General features: G+C 33.7%; 1 protein-coding gene across 1 annotated transcript; it reads left to right on the plus strand.

Annotated features, from left to right (window-relative positions):
- Positions 1 to 362: 362 nt before the first annotated feature.
- On the plus strand, positions 363 to 23,892 carry LOC128210512 (uncharacterized). Its single transcript, XM_052914862.1, has 14 exons — positions 363 to 452; positions 11,466 to 11,534; positions 12,802 to 14,348; positions 14,531 to 15,007; positions 15,323 to 15,372; positions 15,851 to 16,090; positions 17,519 to 17,716; positions 17,935 to 18,010; positions 18,568 to 18,675; positions 19,022 to 19,183; positions 19,859 to 20,014; positions 20,507 to 20,651; positions 20,920 to 21,009; positions 21,372 to 23,892. The coding sequence occupies exons 3-14, from the start codon at positions 13,559 to 13,561 to the stop codon at positions 21,421 to 21,423; spliced, it is 2,544 nt and encodes an 847-aa protein (XP_052770822.1). The 5' UTR covers positions 363 to 452; positions 11,466 to 11,534; positions 12,802 to 13,558; the 3' UTR covers positions 21,424 to 23,892.
- The last annotated feature ends 1,942 nt before the right edge of the window (positions 23,893 to 25,834 follow it).

The raw sequence follows: 25,834 nt of genomic DNA on the forward strand, positions 1-25,834 counted from the left end.
GAACATCCATGGAAACCAGTTATATAAGACTGCTGACAAAAAATCAGATGACAGATTTTTATTTATAAGTTTTTTAAAATATGATATTTTATGCATTTTTCTCAAACCGTTAGTAACGGTTTAAGCCATAAAACATTAATTTTCGAACGGAAACATGAAAATCTACGATCTGATTTTTTGTCAGCAATCTTATATCATTGGTTTGCAGATATTAACGCAAAAAATTGCTCTTTCCAAAACAAAAACAAAAATTTGTTAAAATGGTCAATCTGTGAGAGTGCAGCTTTAAGCGCCGCCCGCAAAAGGTCACGTGGTAATGGAGCGGTCCGTATAAAGCAAGACGGAATTAGATCAATTTCACCTTCAAAATGGGAACAAGGAAGTGAATTGACTGACTTGATGGGTGTGAAAAATGTATGGGATGTTGCTTATTAACCTTCAAAACATTGCAGGTAAACAACTAAGACACTACGGAGCATCAGTTTATTTGTTATATAATATGTTTTTATTATATATACATTATTTTTGCTTTAAAAAAATGCTAAACCTACTTTCGTTTTCCGTTGTTATAAAGTGAGAGTTAAGTGAAACGTGAGTGCGATTAGAATGTTTACACACATTCTGATATTCATTTATGTTAACATAAGTAACATAAAAGGTATCAAATATTGACCTTAAAGTGGTAAGAACTATATGAAGCCTATAAAACAATAATAATTTGCTTGCCTAAAAAGATATGTTTATGACTTCAAATTTGATCAAAAGTTATTTTTAAACTACAACGTTTACTAGATATTTAACCATATCAATACCTTTTTAATTGGTATTCGAATGGTATATACTTAAATGCCTTCAACACTCTTGAATTCAAGCCATGTTGATTGCATCTTCTATTAAACATTAATACTTAAAGGAAAGTCATCATAATTAATATCATTAATACATGTTAAGACGATCAATTGCCGTGTTAAACTAATGAGTGGACCTGACTGGACTAAACAGGCGCAATAAATACAATGTATTGTTCTTGATTTGTCAGAAGTGTTATTGTGAACATCGCTTTGTCACGATATGGTAGGTAAAGGTCAATTACTTGCTATCATCCAACTATTGCATTATTGTATCATATGTTCAATCTTAACATGGTTTAAAACTGCATAGATTGATGTGTATCAAGCAATTGATATTCGTCTTTACATGTATTACGTTACATGATCAATGTTCAAAATTAACTTCATAAAAAAGAACTCAAATGAACGTGTTGTTCATCGCCCTATCACTGAAAGTTTGCATACATTAATATGTTTTTAAGAACATGAAAACCGTCTTAACGTTTTTATAATACGATACCCATGAACGCACTTACTGAAATAAGGCTACATTGAATATGTGTGCTGTTTTGTGTGTACCTGTGAATCTCTCGTTCAGTTTCTGTTAGGCATTGGGTCGTTAAGCTGAGTCTTAGTTATTATTTTGGCTACTGGGCGAGCCCCAGTAGATCTATTATATAGTTAGGGACTGTAGTCCTAAGTGTACATACGCATAATAGCTTAGTGCGTTTTTAGACTGTCGGCTGTCGCTCTCTTTAGAGAGCGGTATTTCAGAAACGCGACTAGTCACCTGACACGACATATTGAACATGAATATATTAATACACACCACCTGCGTAGCAACAGAACTACTTACGTGAATGTGGGGCGTCAAGTACCTGCTTATGTGTATTTAACGCGTTATTGCCTTTTTTATGACAAACATTGCGTGTTACTCTTAGTATAGTTGTACCGTTGCAATTTGGTGAGTTTTATTGAACAAAATAATGAAAAATAATGAAAGTATAGCATTTGCATACGAAGTCATTTTACCCTACATCCAATAGTAAGCTACACCACATGTTTGCACCCCGTGTGACGTCACACATATCCCGGCATTCAAGACTGACCCGGCAAACCCCGGCAAAGAACTTATTTTATGAATGAAAGCTATTAAGAAATAAATCATACGCGGTTAAAGAGTTCATGTCATGTAATATTTTGTGAAATAGCTTTTATGTTTCGAATGATTTTTTTTCAGCAGCAATCAAACTATTGTATTTGTTTGAGTAAATTATTTGGATTATACCTATCACAGTGTGTCAACGTTATGCCTATTGTTATTTTGGACTATAGGGTGGGCGCATTCGGAGCTCCTCGGCCATTTTTTCAAAAACAACCTCGGATGTATATGGACGGTTTACATACTTAAAAAGTGGTACGTTTAAGTCCGCTGCAAATAGATCGCGTAGTAATCTTATTTAGTAGTTAAAATTTATGACTTAACTCTTGGGAATCGTAATTATGTTTGCAATAATACACTTCACTGGCAATCAATTTAAACTGAGAGCAATGAATACAACTCTTAAACACTACATTTAATTAATGCTTTTATTCAAAAAATACGGACTACTTCAACAGATGTACCGGCATACATCCGAGGTTGTTTTTGAAAAAATGGCCGAGGAGCTCCGAATGGGGTGGGCGATACTATTTCCCGGTCTCTCCTCGTAAAATCCGGCCTCATCAGGTCTCATAATTCCCGGTTCATAACTGATGGCCCCAGGCAACGGATTGTGGTGCCGATGTTTGTTCAACTAATTTGACAATCTTATTTGTTTTTATATGCAACAAAATGGAATAAAATATATGCACATTATGTCTTAAATTATGCAATCTATTATAGGTCTTAACTATTTATGCAATTTGTTAAACGTGTAGAGAAAGATGCGGTGGCAATAAAAATGCTCATGTTTTTTTTAATAAAAGATTGAGGACGGCTAGAGTATGAAGAAATTATGTTATGTCAAAGTTGGTTTATTGTTCTTCCTCTTTTGTTTAAACTCAAACAACAATTATATTGTTTAAGCAGTCAAGCTATGAGTGTGAACGGTTCTTTTTGAAGCATTGTGTGTGTAATAAAACTAGCTAATCCGTTTATCATCACGGTCCTTAACGAGGGACATGCGCTAATCTCGCGTTGTATAATGCATTTACACCTTTCATGGTATGACATTATTGTGTATATTGTATATTAATAAAGTACTGAAATATTCGGAAAGCTATTTTACAAATGAAATATAACTTACAAGAATCTGTATTTAAAGTCGTCATGAAAGTTGGAACTACGATGCTACAAATTTATAAAAAGTAACAAATCTCAGCTTATGATTAAAGTTCCGCCAGTTCAACAACAACAACCAAATGGACATGCTGTGGTGTCTACGCAATTGCGAATGCCGTAGAATTTTGTTTTAAGAATGGCTGTGTAAATACAAATGCCAATTTCGTTGAAAGTTGACTGAGGGAGCATCTAGTAAGCTGTCTAGAAAATAAAAAAAATATCCGTTTCGTAAGGAAAATGAAAAAGTCGCGATCCCTTAGACTTTCTAAATAAAAACATTCTGTTCATGTGAAATGCAAGAATATGTCGATAGTTTAGTTGTTTGCAAAAATATAACATGCAGGAAAAGATTCCACATGAAATGCCTCGGCATAAAAATTAAAAATAGACGATCAATTGGCAGAAATACATAAGACAACTGGTCGTGTAGTGCATCTCCTGCAATAAAATCAATAGTTAAACAAAACACAAATGTTAGAATTCCTGAAGTACTGATCGAGTTAACTTACAAATTTGATTTACATGTATTCATGCATTGTTTTTATTTGTATTACTATTATCAATAGTATACTTATAGCTGAATTTAATTCGAAAAACAACAACAATGTGTTTGTTATTCATGGCATTAATTTTAGTACATGTGCATATGTTATGTTTTTATCTTTGCTTAAATTTAGTATTTGTTTTATTGATATAAAATATGAAATAAATGGTGAAATAATTATCACCAAATAACTAATGTTTTAATCAACGGTAATCTTTTGTAATCCTATTACCCCCATCGGCCATTCACAACTTCTCGGTCACGCCCGATAGCAACTATAAAATTTTGAAAACAGAGACCGGAGGAGACCGGGACCGGGAAATAGTATCGCCCCTATAGGGTGTAGTTTTTAAAGTCATACACAATATGGCGGCGATTATGCGGAAATGAAATTGAATGTTACTTCGAACACGTTCTTCTACAAAATAACCGACCTGTATTTAGTGCTATTGCTTAAACATCAATCGAAGCAAAAATGGCATCAATGTATGCGTCTAAAAATGTTAAATTTAGATGGAGACAATCCAGAAATGAGCTGCCAGGAATTGATCGATTTCGGACACGAAGGTACATGTTTATACCGTCTATCGATGTAATCCGAAACATGCCGAATATCGATCACGGGTACCTGCACTTCGTATTGTTTATATTCATTCGAGAGAACTGTCAGCTACAAACATTTAAAGATCATATCGTTTCTACGCGTAAGTATTCCCCCAAAATCAAAAAAATATACGTAATTACATTTTTTCTATATTCTAATTCAACTTTCTAAATGTAAGCCATTGCTATTGCTAGAATCTCGCAAAACCCAGATCGGATTTTCCCGATTTCATCTATTTATATATGCTGATGACGTCACAGACAGGTGCTTCTTAACAATGTGCATATTCGCGGTCACATTACCTCCATGTTTGGTATTGTTATCTACTGAAAATGTCATATACACTGGTTGATTGTACATACGTCACAAAACAAAAATGGCCGACCCCTATGTCAACAAATAGGTCAGGTGTCGGACATATACTATAGAAATACTTTTATGGCCACATAATTTTATAGGTAATTAAATCCTCAACATATATATATTTAAAATTATACATTTATATCAACTTCGATTTTACAATAAGCAAAGGAAGTCTTAGTACACCGATAGATGAAACACACAGGCTACATTAGTCTGAAATAATAGACGTGTTATACGGGATTCTTCCAATCCCTAACGTCTAAACGGTTTTGTGCAAAAAGCGGGGGTGTTTGAAAAATATTGAAATTGTATTAAGTGAAGTATTTTATGGTTGAAATGGATAATAAAGTAAAGATTTATATTCATATTTTACCATGGAAGTGCAAAGCTACTTTGCAAAAAAACAAGCATTTAATGCATTAAAACACATTATTCACCTGTTCATTAAAAGGAAAGTTGACTGACACAGACAACAATTATGCCAAGTGGAACAACTTGACCCAATCGTAATAATTCGGCCACCTCCGACAAGCTTTGAGATAATACAATCGTAACAACTCGGCCTTGGCCGAACAATCTGAACACCTCAGCCAGTATCCACCAGGGATTGACTATCTCGAAGCTTACCGAAGATGGCGAGTTGTTACAATTGATGGCCGAAATGTTCCGATTGTTGTAAAATTGTGAACTGCAGCCTTGCAGGTGCCCTTCATGTATATATTGTTATGTTTTGACAGAATGAAATGAAGAAAAAACCATCAAACTCATAATTATTTGCTTGATATTACTTTTTGGTTACGGAATTTATATAAAATAACATTATCTGGTAATATTTCTTGTTTTTATGATCTACATCTCTTAGTCTAAATATTTGTACGTTGACGGACTCTTTTTACGATTAAAAAAAATGTATATATATATGGCAAATCCTTCACTACAACATCTTCATGTTACTTTCAATTCAGAGTTGATAATTCACTAAAATTATTTCGCATTTTTAATTGTTGTTTAACCTGAAACGTCTCAACCATCAAAAAAGAACATATATGCTTCAATAGTCTAAAAAAATAGACGTGTTATATGGGATTCTTCCAATCCCTTACGTCTAATCGGGTTTGTGCAAAACAGGGTGGGGATGGAAAGATATTGAAATCGTAGTTAGATAAGTATTATATGTTTGAAATAGATATTAAAGGTTTATATTCGTATTTTAGTTATTACCATGTAAGTGCAAAGATTTTTTTCACAAAACAAGCATTTAATGCATTGAAACACAACCATTTTACATCTATGTAAATCTATGCACCACAGCCTTGCAGGTGATCTTCATGTTTAACAGTTTATATCATTATGTTTTGACAGTATGAAATGAAGAAAAACACTCATCAAACTCATAATAATTCGTCAGCTTTTATTTTTTGTGTACATAACTCATATTTTAGATATATATAATTATCTGACCCGGAATCCCAATCGGAATAGCTACCCACTTTTGGTACAAAAAAATTGTATGTGAAGAATATATGCCATTTCAAAATTTGTAAAAAGATCAGTTAAGTTACTATTATCTGGACTAGTGCTTCAAGTGTTTGATTTATTGTCTCTATAATGTATAATGCACCTGTCAATTGTAGAGCCAAGCTGGGAGCTGCCTAAAAATCAGTTACCCAGTTAGCTCAGTTTGACAGATCTCCATTCAAGTGTTCACATGATCATGGGTTCAAGCACCATACCAGTAGCATCTTTTCTCAAAGGTTTACTTTAGAACCCATCATCCAGGAGTAAACAATTATGATTTTTTTATTAAATATTACAGGCCATGTTCTTTTGTAAACTTTCAGATTGAGAAGTGCCTGGAAACAAGGCTAGTATTGTTAACATCATCTGATACAATCAACTGGAACAAAGCTGAAATGGCTGCCTGACCTGACTTAAAAATTGGATGGCAGTACATCAGACTAGAAGATTACAAGTATTGAGGTGGACAAAATGAAACCTGAGCCTACCAAAGCTGACAGATTGCACAAGAAACACATAAATGCAGGTATTTACTGAGATATTGTAATTATTTTTTGAAACTTCTCATTCATTTAGGAAGTTCAGTTGAAACAGAGTTGGCAAAAAAAATGAACAAAGGTATAACAAAGGTATATACATTTTGAATTCTAATTCAAATAAGAACTTTACTGGCCAGCACAGAATGGTAAAATGCTAGTCTACCAATATAAATGTGCCTGGTTCGAATCAGTAAAGCTGATGAATGTACTGGTTGTGTAGCCAGGATGTGAGTAGGTCTGCACTTGGCTGATAATGCATATCATATGTTTAATGCTGCACTCTCACAGATTGTCTGTTTTACCAACTCTTTTTTATTTCTTGGTCTTGTAATGAATTATTTTATGCGAATTTCTGAACACTGTACATAACAGACAACTGGAAAAAGGGGATCGCTGCTTTCTTATATTAATTCAGTCAAAAAAGATAACTGAAAATATTGGAACGCTGTTTTCTTATTTTAATACGGTCAAAAGATGATGTTCTGTGCCAAAAATCTCATTATTAGTAAAGCGTAATGCTTTTAACCATAAAACCAATAGTTACAAATGTAAATATAAAAAACATTATCTTATCTTTTGTCAGCAGTCTTATTTCATCAGTTTTCATACTGCTTTTCATTAGCTTATTCCAAGCCAAAAAGTAAAAGAAGTTGTCAAAACCTTCAATCTGTGACTGAGAGTGCAGCACTCTTACAGATTGAAAATTTTTGACTACTTTATTTATTTTTTGTCTTGGAACGGGCTAATTTATGTGAAAATGCATGTTAACCATTCATATAAGATTGCTGACAATAAATTTGTCAGAAATGTTTACATTTTAAGTTCAAAATGTTTTATGCATTTTTTCTTAAACCGTTAGTAACGCTTTAAGCCATAAAACCTTTGTTTTCGACCTGAAATATGGAAGTCTGCAATCTAATATTTTGTCAGTAGTCTTATATCACTGGTTTGCAGGTATTTTAGCAAAAAAATAGGTCATTCCAAGACAAAAAATACAAAAGTTGTAAAAACAGTAAATCTGTGAGAGTGCAGCTTTAAATGACTAAATGTTTTGATTTGGCTCAATTTTCACCTAAAATCTTATAGTTTTGTGGCATCTAAATGGTTTGTTTTTAACAACATTACATGTGCATATGTATATATTTGTTCTTAAATTTGTAATTTAGATTGGAAGATTCATTCTCTGGAAAGTAGAAAAGGGCATGTTACATACTGTTATCACTGCCATGACAGAAACCATATTGAGGAGCTGGTCCACCTGTAGGAAGAATTGCGCTATTGGTTGGAGCAGCACTATTACCCAGCCATACACCAGCACTTAGTTTGTCATAGGGAGCATTTCTGAGCAGTTATGGAGACCACTAACTATGCAGGTATGTCATAATCAAAATCTTGGTTTATATATTTTTTTATAATTTAGCATCTGTTGAGAAGAAATTTATTTCTAGATTGAAGGCACACACTATAGATTGATGCCCAAAAATATATTTCTTATTTTAATGCATTATCATGTCTAACTCATTTGACTTAAATGATCAAAGCAAAAGAAATGCAAATGATTAATATGCAGATATACAAATGTAAGCTTTTTTAACTGGGGAAATAGTTGCCACTTGTCTATTAATTAAAGAACACATTTATAATTAATAATGTTTAATCTGTACACAAATCATATGCCTTCTTTGTTTTAACCATCAATGTCAAAGAGTCCAGCATGATAATGCATTAAATTGAAAAAATGCATTAATTTATATGAACCCTTTAAAACAAAGACATTTCCTAAATCCAAAAAAAAATAATTGAATATTGATGCAGAGTTCAGTTAGAATATAATATAACTTTTTTTGCAGTTGTTGCAGTGAAACTTGCACCAGTGTGTTTTCTGTGGAGATAAAGAGATAGTGTCCAGCAATGAAGACCCAACTCAAGATCTGACCTTGTAAGGCCAATATGAAATAACTGTGTGGGAAAATGGGAAAACCTGCAGTCAGGAATGCACGGAAATCATCAAAAGAACAGTGTTAGATTAATATTGAATAACTTGACATTTATTTTGTTTGACATATTTATTCATGGTGCAGTGAAAACATTCTTTTTTTTCTCATGGTTATTTAAAGTTAGAATTGATAGGAGGGAACATCACTATGTAGTTTCATGTTCATAGTCAGATCAAAACCCATGTACATGCCCAAATGAGCATTCGAAAATATCAAAATGGTACTTGTTGTATGTAGTGTAAGATAATTAAGATAATAAACAAAAATATTTAATCAATTTCAATTTATTATGCCCCTTTCAAAGAAGAGGAGTATATTGCTTTGCACATGTTGGCCGCTACGTCCGTCTGTCTGACAGTAGACCAAAGCTTTTCCGGGTGATAACTCTACAATTCCTAGACCTATTGTCAAACTTGACATGAAAGTTTGGTTTAACCAGTAGATGACCCCTTTTGATTTTAGGGGTAATATGGTCAAAGGTCACAGTGACCTTGAACAGGAAGGTGTCAAACCATACATCTGACTGATAAGTGCAATGCCTGCACCTATGGCCCTCAAACTCAACATGTGGGCTAAGTCTGACTATTAGAAGATCCTATTGATTTAAGGGGTCATTGGGTCAAAAGTCAAGGTCACAGTGACCTTGAATGCTAAAAGGTTGTACTAATAATGACTGGACAAAGCCTGCACCCATGGCCCTTGAACAACTTGACTTTGGGGTTGGGCCTGACCAGTAGGTGAGCCCTATTGATTTGTCACAGACCATTGAACGCAAAAAGCTTGCCTGTGTGACAACTCGACAAAGTCTGCACCCATGGCCTTCAAACTTGAAATTTAGGTTTGGGGTGACCAGCAGATGACCCCTTTGGATTTGGAGGTCAAGGTCACATCTCCAATATTGGTCATTAAAACTATGTCATTTACTTATTCCCTGCTGCTAAGAGGATACATGTTTATCAGCAAATATCAGCCATCATCTGAATATGAGTGAAAACTGTACCAACTACCCTCATACTTTGAATAGCATAATCTTAAAACTGCCTCAAAGGCATCTTTTGTCAATGAAAAACCAGCTGTCATTTCGGTCCATGCATATTTCATTCAATTGTCCAGATATTCTTGACAACATGGCGCTAATTAATGCTGCAGGATTGAAATTTAAGACATCAGTTTTTTTTCTTCAGCACCATGCAGATTTATTAACACTTTTATAATAAAAACAAACTAGCAAACAAATTTTAAAGATATTAGTTTTTTTCATGGTATGATGCCACAGCACCATGCAGATTTGTTTTCATTTTTATATCAAAGAAAGTAACTCGAGCACAAATTTTGTAGATAAGTGGACTCTGTTGATAGAAGTTCTGGGAGGCATTTTTAGGCTTGAAAGAGCATCATTTTAAAGTTATATTTTTATTATGTCCCTTGAATCTTGGGTATAGTTTGTATTGTATTTGCATTTTAAAGACATTGGCTTCAACAGACCCTAATGAAATGAAGGAATGTAATTGCTTACTGAAACTGTTATAAGTGACGTCATAAATTGAAGCAATTTTAACATAATGAATATGCATTTAACTAATTTAAAGCGGTTCAAAATTAGGAAATTTGAATTAAGAATCTTGTAGGCCATTGGATACATGATTAAGTAGGGCCAATATATTTGTGCTTATTATAATCACATTTATCCTTCTTCATCTACCTTAAAGAGTGTTCATCATTCGTATGAAATCATTTGATCACGTTTCATTTGAATGAACTTTGCGGTAGTGTTTGCTTGCTTCAGTTACGTCACCGACAGTCTTGCAGCGCTTTCAGCGCTTTGATTACTCCAGTCTTGAAGTTAATGTAAAACGTCAAAGGTTATACATTTCTGACAATAGCCTAACTACCACGCTGATAAAGGATCTTCAAACCAGCTGCCTCGGCCTTATGAAAGTGCTTGTATGTTGTACGAAATGTACGAACCTGACACTTAGTCAGGGTTAGAGTTAGGTAATATTGACGCTTGAAATGGTTATTTTTTTTATTTCATCTACTCTGTTCACCCATTACAGAACAAAATGTTTCATCGTATTAAAGAAAACGCTTATTCTATCCATTCCTAGTTTTGATAAAGAAATATATTCCAAGGATCTTCAAAAACACAATGTCAAATTTAAAAAAGCGGTTACTGAAACAGAGTTTGGAAATTCGTATGTTTAGGTGAAAATGAATTTGAAAGAGTGTTACAAAACAATAAGTAAAGTTGAATAATTCTGGTTCTTTACTTTCCAATACACAAACGTATAGCATAACCATAGACATGTATTTAAATTGTAATTTGCTTCAACATGTAGCTGAGGTCTACTTTGGCGTCAATGAACAATAATGCTCTTTAAACCTTCATAAAGATCCCCCCATACATTTGATTTGAGGATTGAGGGCATAAGGTTTACGTAAGACCACCGAGTGTGCATGTAAAACGACTTTATTGCGTCTGACCCATTCCCTAGCGTTCTAAATGGAAACGTTTCATTGATAAATCGTATAAGCCATGGTGTGCCAGCTTTGCTTTTTACGATGAACAGATTAATGTCTTTTACGTTAAAACGTAATATGGTTTTAAAATTTCATGCCGAATTATTTGTATCCGAATTTGTTTAAGTAAACACCATAATATCTTACTGATTCAATACTCTAATTTCAGCGTGATACAATACCTCAAACTGACATTTGTGTTGCTTTTATTTGCTTTTTTTTAACAGATACATGTTGAAACGGCATGGCAAGGTATTGTGGACCCGAATATTTTTATGCGCCCGACCCTGGAACAGGTGATCCTTCTAAACTCTCTTACAATTTAGGTTATTGAAAATAGTAATATTGTTAGTAGAAACAAAACAAATAATACACAATTTAGAATACTTTTACGAATACGTAAAACTGCTTACGTCTTTCATCTTTTACCCTGCCGCTTTGACTCGAGCTCGATTGTATATACTCAGAGGCCTCTTAGTAAAATGTGTTATAACCTGCAGTTTACGGAACTTGTTAAAAAACAAAAATGCACATTCTAAACCGTCATACTTTTATCAGTTTGCCGTGTCTCTTGTGAATAATGCATTTCACATTTATATTGTTATATTCAATTACGAGAACTGCATTTTAAATGAAACTACTTGCATTTGTCATATAGTATACCAGAATGATGTCATGTTCGCCAGACCATGACGGTATACAGTTGTTGTGTCATCTCGAGCTCAGTTATCAGAATGGTCTGGTAAAGAGACAGCATTCGGATGACTTAATCATAAAGCTGGATTCTAAAAACTGTTGATATGGATACAATCCAAAGTGTAAAATTGGTAATACCATCAAAGAAGATATGGTTCATTATAATCAATCTAGATGGTCAAATCAGCCTGTTTTTGATCATTCTCACATAATTTAACTTACCGAACCTGTAATTGTCTTAATTCTAACCTTTTTGTAAACTTCATTAAATTTCATTAAGGCATGCTAGGAGGCCGGTATTTATTTACTTTTTATCAAATTGTGTAAAAGTACATTAGATAACATTCATAAATGTCTTAATTTTGTTTTTCTTATTTCCTTATAGTATCCCTTAAATTTTCTTTTAATCAGCATGATTTAAGAGACACTCTTATTCAAAATCATAACATACACATGTGTAACAAGCATGAATGTTGACTGATAAACCTTTAACTACTTTCTAAATAATGCATTTATGGAAAATATTAATTACTGATAACAAGATTGTAACCAAAAGTATTTAATAGCAGAAAGCGCAAAAATGTGAAATGATTGGTGAATCCTAAAAGATTTTCTGTGATCTACTATAGTTCTATAAGGCAGAAACACCGTGTTTCATGCTCATTTGTGCTCATTTGTTTCAAATTCAACTCACAATCATTCATAAGAACCATTGTTTTCGACATTTATTCATCCTTTTTGGAATATCGAAACAATACTATAAATTGTTGTAAATTGTATGTGAGAGTAAGAGTGCATTTTTAATCACACCTAAGAAGATTTTACTGCCATTCTGTTCTATAAATTGTATGTTAATTACTCAAATAGATGGCCAGTTCGGTGCCAGATTTCCACCATGGGTTACTCAAATGAAAAAGTGCTCAATACAGTATACCTATGAAAATGAAAAGTGTGTACGGCTTGATGAAACGTTTGAAAGACAGAAACTTGCGTATGTATTCACTCTCATGAAGGATGACATTTACCACTATCTTCGCACACATGCAATTACATGCCAAGTTAAGGTCACTGACGAGGAGTATAATATTGATCTTTTCTGCCAAAAAAGACCAACGCCTGATCGAATTATCACACTTTTACGTGACAAACTCAACGATATTGAATATTTTTGCATTAACTTAAATGCACAAGAAGGCCAAAACGTAAAGCACGTGTTGCACAATAGGCCAACTACTCCCAAACCAATTCGCGATAAAAAGGCAATTGTTCTAAGACATGGGATGATGTTACACTGTGTGGCTGGCAATGTGGACCATCTTGACAATCTATTGATTGAAATGAATTACAACGAAACTGAAGTTACTGAGTTAGCCGATTACCCCATTAACCTGTCAGCACTTGGAATTCAGAAGTCATCTTTGCACCAAAATGTTTTAATTGAAATTCAAGAGTCTGAACAAAAATGCGTGATCACCTGGAAAGGTAGAAAAAAAGAAGATCAGAAGAATTAATTCAGATATTTCTGAATGGTTGTGCTAAGTATGAAGTAAACTTTATAGATGAAAAAACAAAGACATCATTTAGAGAAGAGGCCCTTAAAGTCCTCTTTGATCAGGACGGCACAATGAATGAAACATACTGGGCATATTTGAAAAAGGAAGGAGTACGCAAGGGTAAAAAGTGCACCCATTTTGCTCTAACACAAAATGATAATTCTATCGTTTTGTATGGACGTGGCGAGAATATTTCATTTCTTAAGACCAATATAGACAATTCATTGTCTCGGCTCGATCTCCCAAACATCTTCTTTCGTTCAAAAGAAGGTAGGAAATTCCTTACGAAGTACAAAAACAAATTAACATACAATTTGATGACCGGTGTTGTGGTGTGTACACAAGATCTGAGAGACAATTTGTTGCAAATTTCCCAGAGTAGCCGCGATAAAATGTCAAGCAAAGGCTTCGGTTATTATTCTGCGTTTGTTGTAGACATTTTACAAAAAAGAGCAGGCAAAGAACTGAGTCGCTTGAAGGAAGAATTTGACATCGATTTTCAAATGAACGATCGGAGCATTACGTTGTACATTGAAGAAGGTCGATCCTCTTTGAAAAAAGGTGTGATGGATTCCGTTTCTAAATTGAAAGCATGTACAAAGGTGGATTTAGCATTAAGTGGTTTAGATTTTGCCCAAGTAGGAAAGGTGATGGATGTTCATCATTGCTCCTGGAAAATGTTCTCAGAGGGAGAAATGAAATGCATGGGAAGTGATGAATGTAGATTTGTATGGATGGATCCTTACAGAGCAACCAAACTGAGTCTTCTACAAATAGATAAATGCACGCCCTACGTAGACATATGGATTGAATTGACCACAGATGAACTGCAACCGTTAGGACTGAACCCGAACTCTCAAGGTATATCTGTTAAATTGACACTTAATATAATATAGAGTTCAATAAAGTAACATTTGAGGATATGCATATACTTGTTCTTAAATGTAATTACACCTGTATATACAAAACCAACTTAGTCACATTCGTTAAACAAATATGCAGACTATTGAGAAGCTGGCTTAATGTATTTACAATCATTATAGATCACCGCCTGCTGTCAGGCCACAACAGGAAAACAAATGATAAAAGAGTCGGATACACAGAAGTGGTAAACGGACCATTTCCAACCTCATGCGTATTGGCTGGGTGCAGCATGGTTTTGGCTATTGTAGTTCGAGCTGATATAGACGAGACTAATTCAGATGTCATTGAAAACAAAACCCTTCGCGGGATCTTCGTCAATGCGCTTGAAAAGTCTAGACATGTGCAACGAAATGTATGCCTGAATGCAGTATTTGCACAGAAAGATCCGGAATTGGCACTTGCGGATGTTATCTCACAGTTTATTATGGCAATCGATACTGTTTCTAAGCAAGCAAGACCTGAATTCACCCAGAAGGTGTCCATTATCGTAGATGAGAAAGAACTAGAAGTCGCAAAACGTCTTATTGAAAGTCGAATGTCAAAGAATGTAATGGTGTGCGACAAACCGCACGTTTTCGAAAAAAAGACGCGATCAGGTATGGGGAAAATTTGGCTGCTAAATTAACGAAATTTAATTCAGAATGTTTTTCGTACCAATTTAATAATAAGCTTTCTTTGTTAAATGTGATACTATGAAAAACTTAAACCAAATAACTTTTTCTTTGTTTCACCCAACATAGAAATACCTTAGATTTAAAGTTGTGATATTGAAAGTGATATTTTTATACTTTATAGATGTATTTACTGCTGTCTGGTGTCTCAAATATGCACGTTGGCACATGCTAGGAAATCACGATTAAAACACAACTTGATAATTATAATGACTTCGGACACGGTTTTTATTATTTTAGAAAGCCATTTGAAACTGATGGTGATTGTTGGAACTATTACGGATTCTAAAGTAAGTAGATATTGATTAAGAAACCTATAACAAACTACAAATGTAAAGAACCGTTTCATGTAAAATTGTTTATGTAGTTATGCAGCGGTCTGTTTTGTTTTACTCAGTTATGTTACTTTTTGTAAAACATTTCATTCTTTATACATTCAAATTGTGTTGTTTCTTGGAGTGATTCAACAATAACAAGGTATAGGTTTCATATACATACGATTTCTTAAGTTCATTTTTGTTTATCTCTTTACAAATTGTGAAAAAACTATATGTTAAATTAGGTACATTTGACCCCTTCCTTCCAAGACTTGTTAAGAAGAGACAATTTTAAAAGCAGGCATTTTCATCCGATTGTGCAAGCCGTTAAAAGTTATCTTTTTCTAATCATTAGCATGACCTAAGTGTGTAACAAATGAAAGTTATAAGCTTAAATCTTGTTCGTATTCGAAAGTAATAATTAATCACAATCATGATTTTTATATTTTAGTGTGATGCAATTGTGAATACAACGAACAAAAGGCTCGACCTTTCACAAGGTTTTGTTTCAAAGGAAATTTCAAAGCTAGCAGGGAATGGACTAAAGGAAGAGTGTGAACAATTCTACCCAAATGGTATTGAAGAAGGAATCGTCGCCTATACGAAATCGCATGATCTCAAAAAACGAAAAAAGATTAATTATGTTTTTCACTGTGCACTTCCGGATTACAAAAGTGCAACATTTGAAACGGTATGCATAATAATAATAAAATAAACCAAATTAATGTTTCGTTCCACGGATTTTACCCAAAGAAATTGGGGCGAGCGAGCGAAAAAATTCAATTTGTGTCAATTTTCATAAAAAACGAAACGGCCGAAGAGCGAAAAAAATATCTTATAATCAGTATGAATAAGGTACATTGTTGAAAAAATGCCTTTAAACCCATATGACGATAATTTATATTTAAAAAAGTTGCTTTTAGGAAAAAGTTTGAAATGATTTGTTTAAATGTACCTGAATCACTTTAACATCATCTGCAACTGTATTTAGACATTCATCTGGATTGATTTCAGATGTTTAAAAAATCATATTTTACACTGGCATCATCAAACATCAGACTCAATATACCTTAAAATTTCTTGACTTTATTTCGTTTTGAATATCACAGTCAATGTAATGGCGTTTGCTTATCGAAATTAAAAGTACAATGGTATGTTCAGATTACTTTTATTGCCATTGAGATGTTAAAAAAATCCCCGATTATGCTTTATAATAACATAAAATTAAAGTGATAAACTTACAATAGTCTTACCTATTGTTTGGTCTATCAATAATAATATCGCTATATGTGAAAAGATATTTGTTTGCAATCGTTATTTTGTCAGAAATTGGTCAAAAATGACTTTGTTACATCAATTCGGACCAAACAATGAACCATATTCCTGTTAAATGAAGCTGTCTTTTTCAGCATCGACGTCATATGGTAAATTCTGGTCACTTAATTAAGTCATTGTTTATCATTCCGATTTCCATCCAAAAAGAATCCCTAATAAGTTATTAGGGATTCTTTTTGGATGGAAATCGGAATGACCCAATAGTAAAGCTACCAGCTAGATACACATGTTTTATTGCATAATGATTGTTTTAATTAATCATCCTTTAGTGCATGAGACGATGAACAATGACTTACAGCATGGTTAAAAGACATTAATTGTAAAAAAAGAAGATTAAATTTCCAAAATTCGAGCCAAAGTGTTTAAACCGGAGGCCGCCAATTTGATTGAAGTTTTGGAACCAATGCCAAACCGATCGCTATACAGTATAAAACACCAACCATCGGTTACTTCCCTTTACAAATCACTTAAACCAGCGTAGAAAAATTATAATTGATTATTTCTTTAGCCTTTATTTTTTTTATTTCAACCAAAAACTGACTGGCGATTAAAATATAGGAACGAGCGCACACAAAATGAATAAATATTTGTTTGAATTCTCAAAAAAATAGGAGCGGTAAATCAGCGGAACGAAACATCAATTTGGTGAATAAGTAGTGAATTGATAAACAGGATATTTACTGTAATTGATTTTTCACTTTTGCTTTTAAATTGAGATACTACACAATTCATAAAAAGTGATGCTTGTTTGAAAATAATCAATTCAACTGTATCTTTTCTTCAGAATGTTAAAGACACAGTTAAATCGTGTCTCTACTTGGCAGAAGAACTTGGCTGCAAAACAATTGCCTTTCCGACACTTGGTGTTGGCAATAAAATGTACCCTCGAAGGGAAACCGCTTCAACGATTATGAAAGTGGTTGAAGACTTCTCAAAAGCAGTTGACCTTTCAGACTTAAAAAAAGGTTCTCTTGGTATGCTTTGATAAGGATACGCTGGCCCGAAATGTAAGCATGAATTTATCTTAATATTTTATAAAAAAAACAAAAACAAAACAACGTTTAAGCTTAAATTCATGATATCATTTTATCTCGCTTAAATAGGTATTTAAACTTGACTTCATGTTATGATCATATCTCGTTTATATGTTTTTATTTGTTTCGGCTATCATATGTTAAATGTGTTGAAAAATAACCACAGGCTTTTCAAGCCGAGTCTTGGAGAAGATCGGAGGAATGCAATGCACCAGAAAAGAATGCTGAAAGAAAGCTGTCAGGTTCTGAGTTTTATTATGCCTAATGATAACGAGTCTTAGTATAATCGGGATAAATACGTTCATAGTCTTCTATAACATCTTTGTTAAAGTTTAGTAGTAAACAAAATGTCTGGAAACGAATAAGCCTTGCTTGGATATCATACAATTATGACGGACACAGTTTGTTTTTTGTTCATAATGTATTATCGTGTACATGCGTATTTGAATGTATTATTATATTACACAACGAACGTGCATTCAAATAACTAAGTAAACGTCATGAAACTTCGTGAAAACCATGTCCATATTATAAATTGTGGCCCGCTTTAGGTCGACTTATTTAAACAATACAATGGAAACTGCAGGTTTCTAAAGTTTTATATTCACGAAGTTTGGAACGAATACAACATTATATCTGAGGGTGATACATAGGATGCAGTCATATATGCTGTAAAATGCAAATCATTTACTTCTCTAGTGTGCTACTATGAACGTTAAAGCTGGTAACAGAAACTATTATCACTTAAAGCTGTTTTGACACAAATATATTTTATTTCGATACTGTTCCACATCAACAGACAAAATAGTCGGGACCAAAACAATTGTTTCAACGACGCTAGCCATTGCCGTTCAAGACAATTCAATAAAACTGCCATCATTTGCCGTGCAAGTTAAGTTCGATAAAGGTTCGTATAATAGTTCTTGTTTACGGCAATTATAATTGGGTCATATCCAATTATATAGATATGCCTATACTGACATAAAATGTACATATAAGTGATGGGTGGTCACTGATCACCCCTCACAGAAACTACAACCTACAATTGTGCATGTAGGACTTACTACATGAATAAGCCGCCATTTATCTGTAAGCTTTATCATAATTTTCTTTTTTATTAGTGAACAGTGTGGTTGGGTACAACTTGGGACAGAAATACAAAAACTCAATGCCTGGATTCTCACCAGATCGTTTGTGTTAACACATACATGTTTTGTAGATACACAATTAACTCATTTATATCATGATTCCAGAGAAGGGATGTCTTGTATGGAAATCCGCAATGGAGCCGCCGATGACATGGAACGATGAATTGAACTTTGATGCAATAGAAAGTTTACAAGAGAGCCGCTGTATACCAGGACTTCTAAAATATATAGATATGGAGAGAATCACATTTCTAGTTTGGAATCTGGGTATTTTTCAATTACTTGTTCAAACACAACATCGCAAAACTTTGACGTATAAACCGGTTCCTTGACCGAAGGAGTTTGCAAGTTTTTAAAATCGATTCTTTCGTTCAGATACATACATGTATATATGTTCGCGAGCTGCTACTAACTTGAAATCGTTTTATTAAAAAACAATCATGTTATTCACTTCATATGGAATTTGTAACATTACATTCAGCAGTCCACGAAACATGTTTAGTAATGCAGCTTACTATTGTTTAAACATCGAGGCTTGTATAAAACTGAATAACTTATCCACAGGTTATCATCAATTTAATTGGTTAACAGTTGTGATTTTAAAATTCCATTTCACTAACTTAAACCAAACTTAAATATAAGAGGTTTTATAAAATTTGCTGCTAAATATTTCAAGACGCCTCAACTGCATTAAGTGATTATCTGCATTGTGCAACCAGGTGACTCAACAGAGACAGATTTTAAAAAATCGCTATATAGTTGTGACAAAAATAAAAATAAATTCTTTGTTTAACGAGTCTGTTAAAAACAGATGGACTGATAACCACTTTTTTTTCAAGACGCAATGCTGATTTTAGGGCTTGCATTTCAGCCAGAATGCATTTATTATGATCGAGACATTTACCCTGATATGATTGAAGTAACCTTTATCTCTTACTGCAGATAGAGATTCAAAACGCTCGTATGGGGACCAGATAGAATTGATTGCCAATGCACATGGAAGGATGTTAGAACAAGGCAATGTTTACCATCAGAAGGCTGTGATATTGGTGCCCGACATCGCTGCTGTTACAAGTTTCCGAGAGAAAGAAAAAGCTAGTAAGTATACCACTATAATTTGAAGGTCGGAAAACAAAACCATGGCTATCGCCGAAGTACATGTTTTCTTGTCCGGAAAATATAAAACTCAAACTGGGCTGTATTTGTGTTCCTATTTAGTTATGATCTGTCTCATAAAAAAGTCTAGTCGGTTGTGTATGCTCTGACGTTGGATTTAAACAGCACGTCAGTTGTAAACAGGCATCGAATCGTATCAAAGTCTTTATTATACTCAAAACACAAATATATAAATAATAATAACAGAAAGTAACGGAATATAATAAAAGAATTGTATTCATTTTTTAAGGATATCGGAACACATGTATTGCTTTTAGCAAACAAGCGGATAATGTACATGTACATGTACTGTTAGCTTAGGTATACATTGATAAAATCATGCTTGAGAAGAAATACTTTTACATGCATAACACCTCTGATTGCCCCTTTAATGTTTTGATCTGTCAGCCATTTGTTTCCTCGCTCTTCTCACAGAGGAAGAGTCTTTATGGTCGTGGGATGAATGTTTGGACGCGGTGATGGTGGTGGTCGGTCCAAGTGAGGCGCATACTTTGAAGGCAAATGAGCAAGTTGCAAAGATGATCGAAGAAAAGAAAAAATCAATCATGAGGCAACAAGGGTAAGACGATAGTTATATATAACAGACAACAGCAAGACTTTTTACTGTCAAAATAATGTCATCGACCAAGAGTTGTGTGTAATATTTGAAAAACACTCAAAAGACATTGGTCAACAAAAACGAGGATAAAACTCAATCGTTTTGCTCTTGCCCGTTAAAGATGATCCTACGTTCTTCAAAACATATTTAGTTGTTAAAAGAGATATCAAAGAAGTATGTAAGTAAGTAACATATTTAAATTCTTCTGACATGCTTTTTTTCATTTTAGACCAAAGGCAGATGAAGAAGACAGACAAGTAGGGACAGAATCTATCTTGCATGGAAATGGAAAGAAAACACTAGCGAAGAATACCCGAAGGTAGAGATTTTTCTTTAAGAAAATGTCAAAGGATTGTTGTCGTCGTCATCGACTTAACTCAGAACACTCGTTAATATATCCATATACACGTGATACCAGTTAAAGTATGCATGCGTAGCAAGGCCCATATTATTCTGTTGATTTGTAATTGAGGAGTTGACGAGCATTGGCGATCGCTTACGGCCCCCTGTCAGTTAGCTTGCGGTCCTCGTCGTCGTTGGATGTTACGACAGCTTTGGCCAAATGATCCTCTTTTTGAAGAGTTTTATGCTTATTGGGAAAAGAAGAAGACATGCAATCTTTCCTCGTGTGAATGGTATTTTTGTTGATTTTTATTAACTCTAGAGTATCTTCATATTCAGATTATTCCCGCAGTTTCGGCCACGATTAATCCCGGAATTATGCGGTTCATAGGAAATGGCTTCAACCGATGGAAAGACATGTTTGAGCAAACCTTTCATATTGAAATTACAAAAACACATGATGGAATTACTGGAGTGCGTGGTAATTACAAAGACGTTGAGCATTTTGAACAGTACTTATCAAAGGATTTTCCATCAGAGATCAATCTTAACAAATAGTTTTTTGTATAAGATGGAATTTGCATTGTGAAACTAGATATTCTCCGTGGAAGTATATTGTTGGTGAACATTTGAGAAAAAGGCATCTTCAATCGGGAAACATTGTTTATGTTTTGTTTTAATACTGGCATGCATATAAAATGTTTCCGATTGCAACAATTATACCTTAGTGCATAAATTTTCAAAATATATTATAACTATTATTGTACGAAATGTAAGACGACACAATGTTGCTAAAATTTAAGGAAATACCTTTCGTGCTGATATGTAGCATTACTATTAATCTGCATAAAAATAAATGTAAAGCTGAGTGACATCCCATTCTCGATGTAAATTTGAAGAGTGCTTTAAATATATATATATATTACCCATTTTGAACTGTGACTGTGCTAGAACGGTTCGAACAACAAACTTTCCCATGTTTTACATATATGTCAACACTTAAATGGGATTGTGTGAAATCAGATTTATTGGTAAAAGAAAGACACCAGGATTACACAATGGTGCCGCAAATAAAATTTTACCATTGGTGCTCTCGGCCTGCAGTCGAGGACCACATCTACTATACCAGGGTATAAAACACTCCTTTGGGCTTATGTAACATATAAACAAAATTCATAATTCACAAAAGTGGCCAATTGTTGCAACTATTGCAATTAATTGATAGGTCATGTGAACGTACTTTTTATAACAAATAAATATTTGTGTCCACAACTTGTGTCTCAGACAGAAGGGTAAGAAGACGTGTTCCGGGGGCATTTTATTTTTAATTTTATATTTAATATTTCGTGTTTTATTTTTGAATTAGTTTATTTAAACCAATTCCTATATTGTACGATTGGAATAACACTGCACTGAAGGTTTTCAAAGCCATTTTTAAAAGATATTAATCAATTTGTCAGCTAGAACTTGACATAAATTATTGCACAACCTCATAACAAGATGATGTTGTTTTTAAATAACCAAAATACCAGTAGTCATGTATATAAAAATACGCAATGCATGAATTAGGGTATCCAATGGCGAAGGAGTAAACTTCTTGCATGATCTACATAACTAAAACGAAAAGAGAAGAGTTATTTCACAAAATGGAGAAAGAAGTCTTTGAAAACTTTATATTAGGATTCGTTTGAAATCTGCAGGCCTACAATAGTTATTAGATCAGTGAAGAAGAATATTTATTAGATCAGTGAAGAAGATGTGTACGGAGTTTAGTCCCCATCATGAAAAATTTTACTGATTTTGAAATTATTATGTTTTTCACTCTCTTATTTTTTATGAAATGAATGCATATAGTTTAGTTGATTTGTGCTTTAAGAGAATATACTTACTTAGTTTTATTCACAATTCTATAAAACCTTGTACATCATTCAAAATATGTGTTTTTAAAGTCCAAGTTATTGTTCTTAGTTACCATAAAGCGTCAAGAAATGCAATTTAGACCATCATATTACTTTTGCAACAATTGTTTTATACAGTTAAATGAACATTTCCGTGACAATCTGGCTGCAAAATAATGCAAAAAAGCTTTATTAGATTATGTTGCTTGATTTTTGTCTTACTTCTATTATTTTATTTACTAAGTACATTTAATACTTATAAACAAGATCATATTTAGATTGTTAACTTCTGTCTTTGACAATTTGTTTTAGTGTATGAGACGCCATCAACGCAAACATCACGCAAACTAACATACCAAAATAATTTAAAGATAAGCGTTTTTCGCGAACCGTCGTTGTCGAAATTTGTCCAGGTCCCCCCCCCCCTGACAAATACCGAATACATATGACATTCGACCGATCGTTCGGAACTTTTTAAAGTAAACAAGTTGTGAATTGCATCGCTGATAACTTTCAACTCTTTACTGCTCTATAAATTTAATGGATAAACGTTGCAGTATTTCTTGCAACATTTAAGAAAACTGTTTCAGCTGTACTTGATAGTATTCAAATATATAAACACACCAGCATATGTTTCACGTTAAAAAGTTAACAATGATGTCGTTATTTACGTTGTTAACTTTAACAAAGTTCTGAACAATCGACCCAATATGTGTATGCCATTTTTACAATGTTTTAATGAATGTGCTTTGTCCAACTTCTGAATAATTGCCTTAACATTTCGTGTCATTGGTTTATCCTTGATAAAATATATTTAATATTAGAACTGCCAGAATTAAATAAGATCAATTGTATAGTTCGTATCAATTTATTTTCTTAAGCACAATGATTAGCAGCATTTATAAATTGAATCTAAATGTATGCACATACTTACACATGTAGCTTAGACTCTATAAAATAAACTCTTCATACTGGCTGTGTTCTTGTGTTACCTTTCCTTTCTGAACTTATATCATTAAGAAAACAATGGAACAACAGTGACTAGCCCAGTAGCCTGCTTATGGCACAAGAGTCAAGGTAAAACAGACGAGAAATGTAACGATTCAAGTTTAAAACGTTTACATACTAGATTAAAGTTTCACGATGCGATCGAGTTCGCAATATGTGTCCATTCACTTTTGCTTTTAACAAAAACGTAAAAGCTAGATTAATTTAAGGTTGCAGCAAAATAAATCTTTGAAAACACCAGTTTAAAATAGAATTCAAAGATCGCAAAGTTGCAGTAGGCTTGTTTGAGAAAAAACTAATCTTTAAGTTGCGTTGAGATTTCAGCCGAGCGTAGGACATCTTTGCGAATTTTGTTCTAAGATAGAGGAGTTCTGTTTTAAGTTTTACGTTTTACGTATCAATCAATGCCATTCGGTTGTAAAACAGCAGCACATATCTTTACGACAGTTTCGAAGCAAGTAGTTTCTTTTTTGAAACATACAACTGTCATCGTTCTTGATGTCGGCATTGAGGCCCATACCGTAATTCATAATTATTTCTGTACAAGTAACCAGAATAGTAGTCAGAATGTCGATAATGAATTTTGGCTTTCTTCTAACTGACGAGAAATGCAATTGGATATGAGCTCAAATCATATACCGTCATGGTCACGTTTTAGACATAGAATTCTGGTGGTGGCAATGACTTTTCTCTATGCATAAAGAAAGACCTTTATAATTTCAAAAGTTAATCCTTTGTCAAAAATCACTAAGTCCTAGGACTTTTTAGATTACCATTAACATTAAATAAATATTGATTGCTGTATCAATACACAGTTAAAGCATATAAGTTGAACTCATATATCTACATTTATATCTGGATTCACCTCGCGACATTTTACAATGGTGTGTATACATTTTAATGGCATTCATGCCTATTCCGTTCCTTTCGTGTTTTCCCTAGTGTACGTATAGCAGCCAATCGTTACACAGTGGCCAATTCCGAAAAAAACATGCTCTGGTTTGATCACCAACGTCACGGAAAAGTCGTTTATATTCGGAGTCAATCATTCAGGTTCGTTGTTGCTTCGCAAAGCCAATTAAAAATATTAAATAATTAAATAAAAACATTTGCGTTAAGACTTTTGAACATCGGTCAATTATATTATTCTTAAGCGTTAGATAAAGGTACAAAGGTGAGAGCAGTATTTTGTGATATTTCAATGGCCATCAACGGAGTCTGGTACATTAACTCAAATCTTAAACTATTTCTGGTCCTCTATTTCGTTGGTTAGCTGATTACCTAGCTGTCTGACTGCTCAAAGATTAACAGAATAAACTCGTTTGCAGCTTCAAACTCGTGTTTCCTAAGGGTGTTTACTTTGGCCATTTCTATATATCGCGGACATCACTAACTTATTTGCAGTTGTTGACGACCCTGTAACTGCTTCGATATCTCTAAATGCTGACATTCTCAATATGCTGATAAAACGCTAGTTTCTTTCAACCAACAAAAGACATATCACTTATTATATCACGCAAACTATTCAACCAATCCACCCTCCTGTCGGCATGAATAACACACACATACAAGAGGTTATCACACAAAAACACGTTGATCTCACTTTCTCAAGCGATGGCGCAACCATATACTCAATGATGCGGGAAAAGGCTTTGAAAGGAGTTCACGCTTTGACGTCATTCTTGACAGGAAATCACTGGCAATAAAGTCATTCATGAGGCCAACTTTGAAATACGGCGATGCTGTTTGTGAAAATCTTACCCTCCGAGATGTTCCTTATATGAGTCTAGCTCGAGACACTCAAAATTATCACTAGAAAAACAAAACTTGCTTGACAACTTCATTGATACCTTTTACCATACCATGAAAATGTTAAAGTTTCAGATATAATCAAAG

Source organism: Mya arenaria, chromosome 12 (genome assembly GCF_026914265.1).
Source record: "Mya arenaria isolate MELC-2E11 chromosome 12, ASM2691426v1".
Taxonomy (NCBI): Eukaryota; Metazoa; Mollusca; class Bivalvia; order Myida; family Myidae; genus Mya; species Mya arenaria.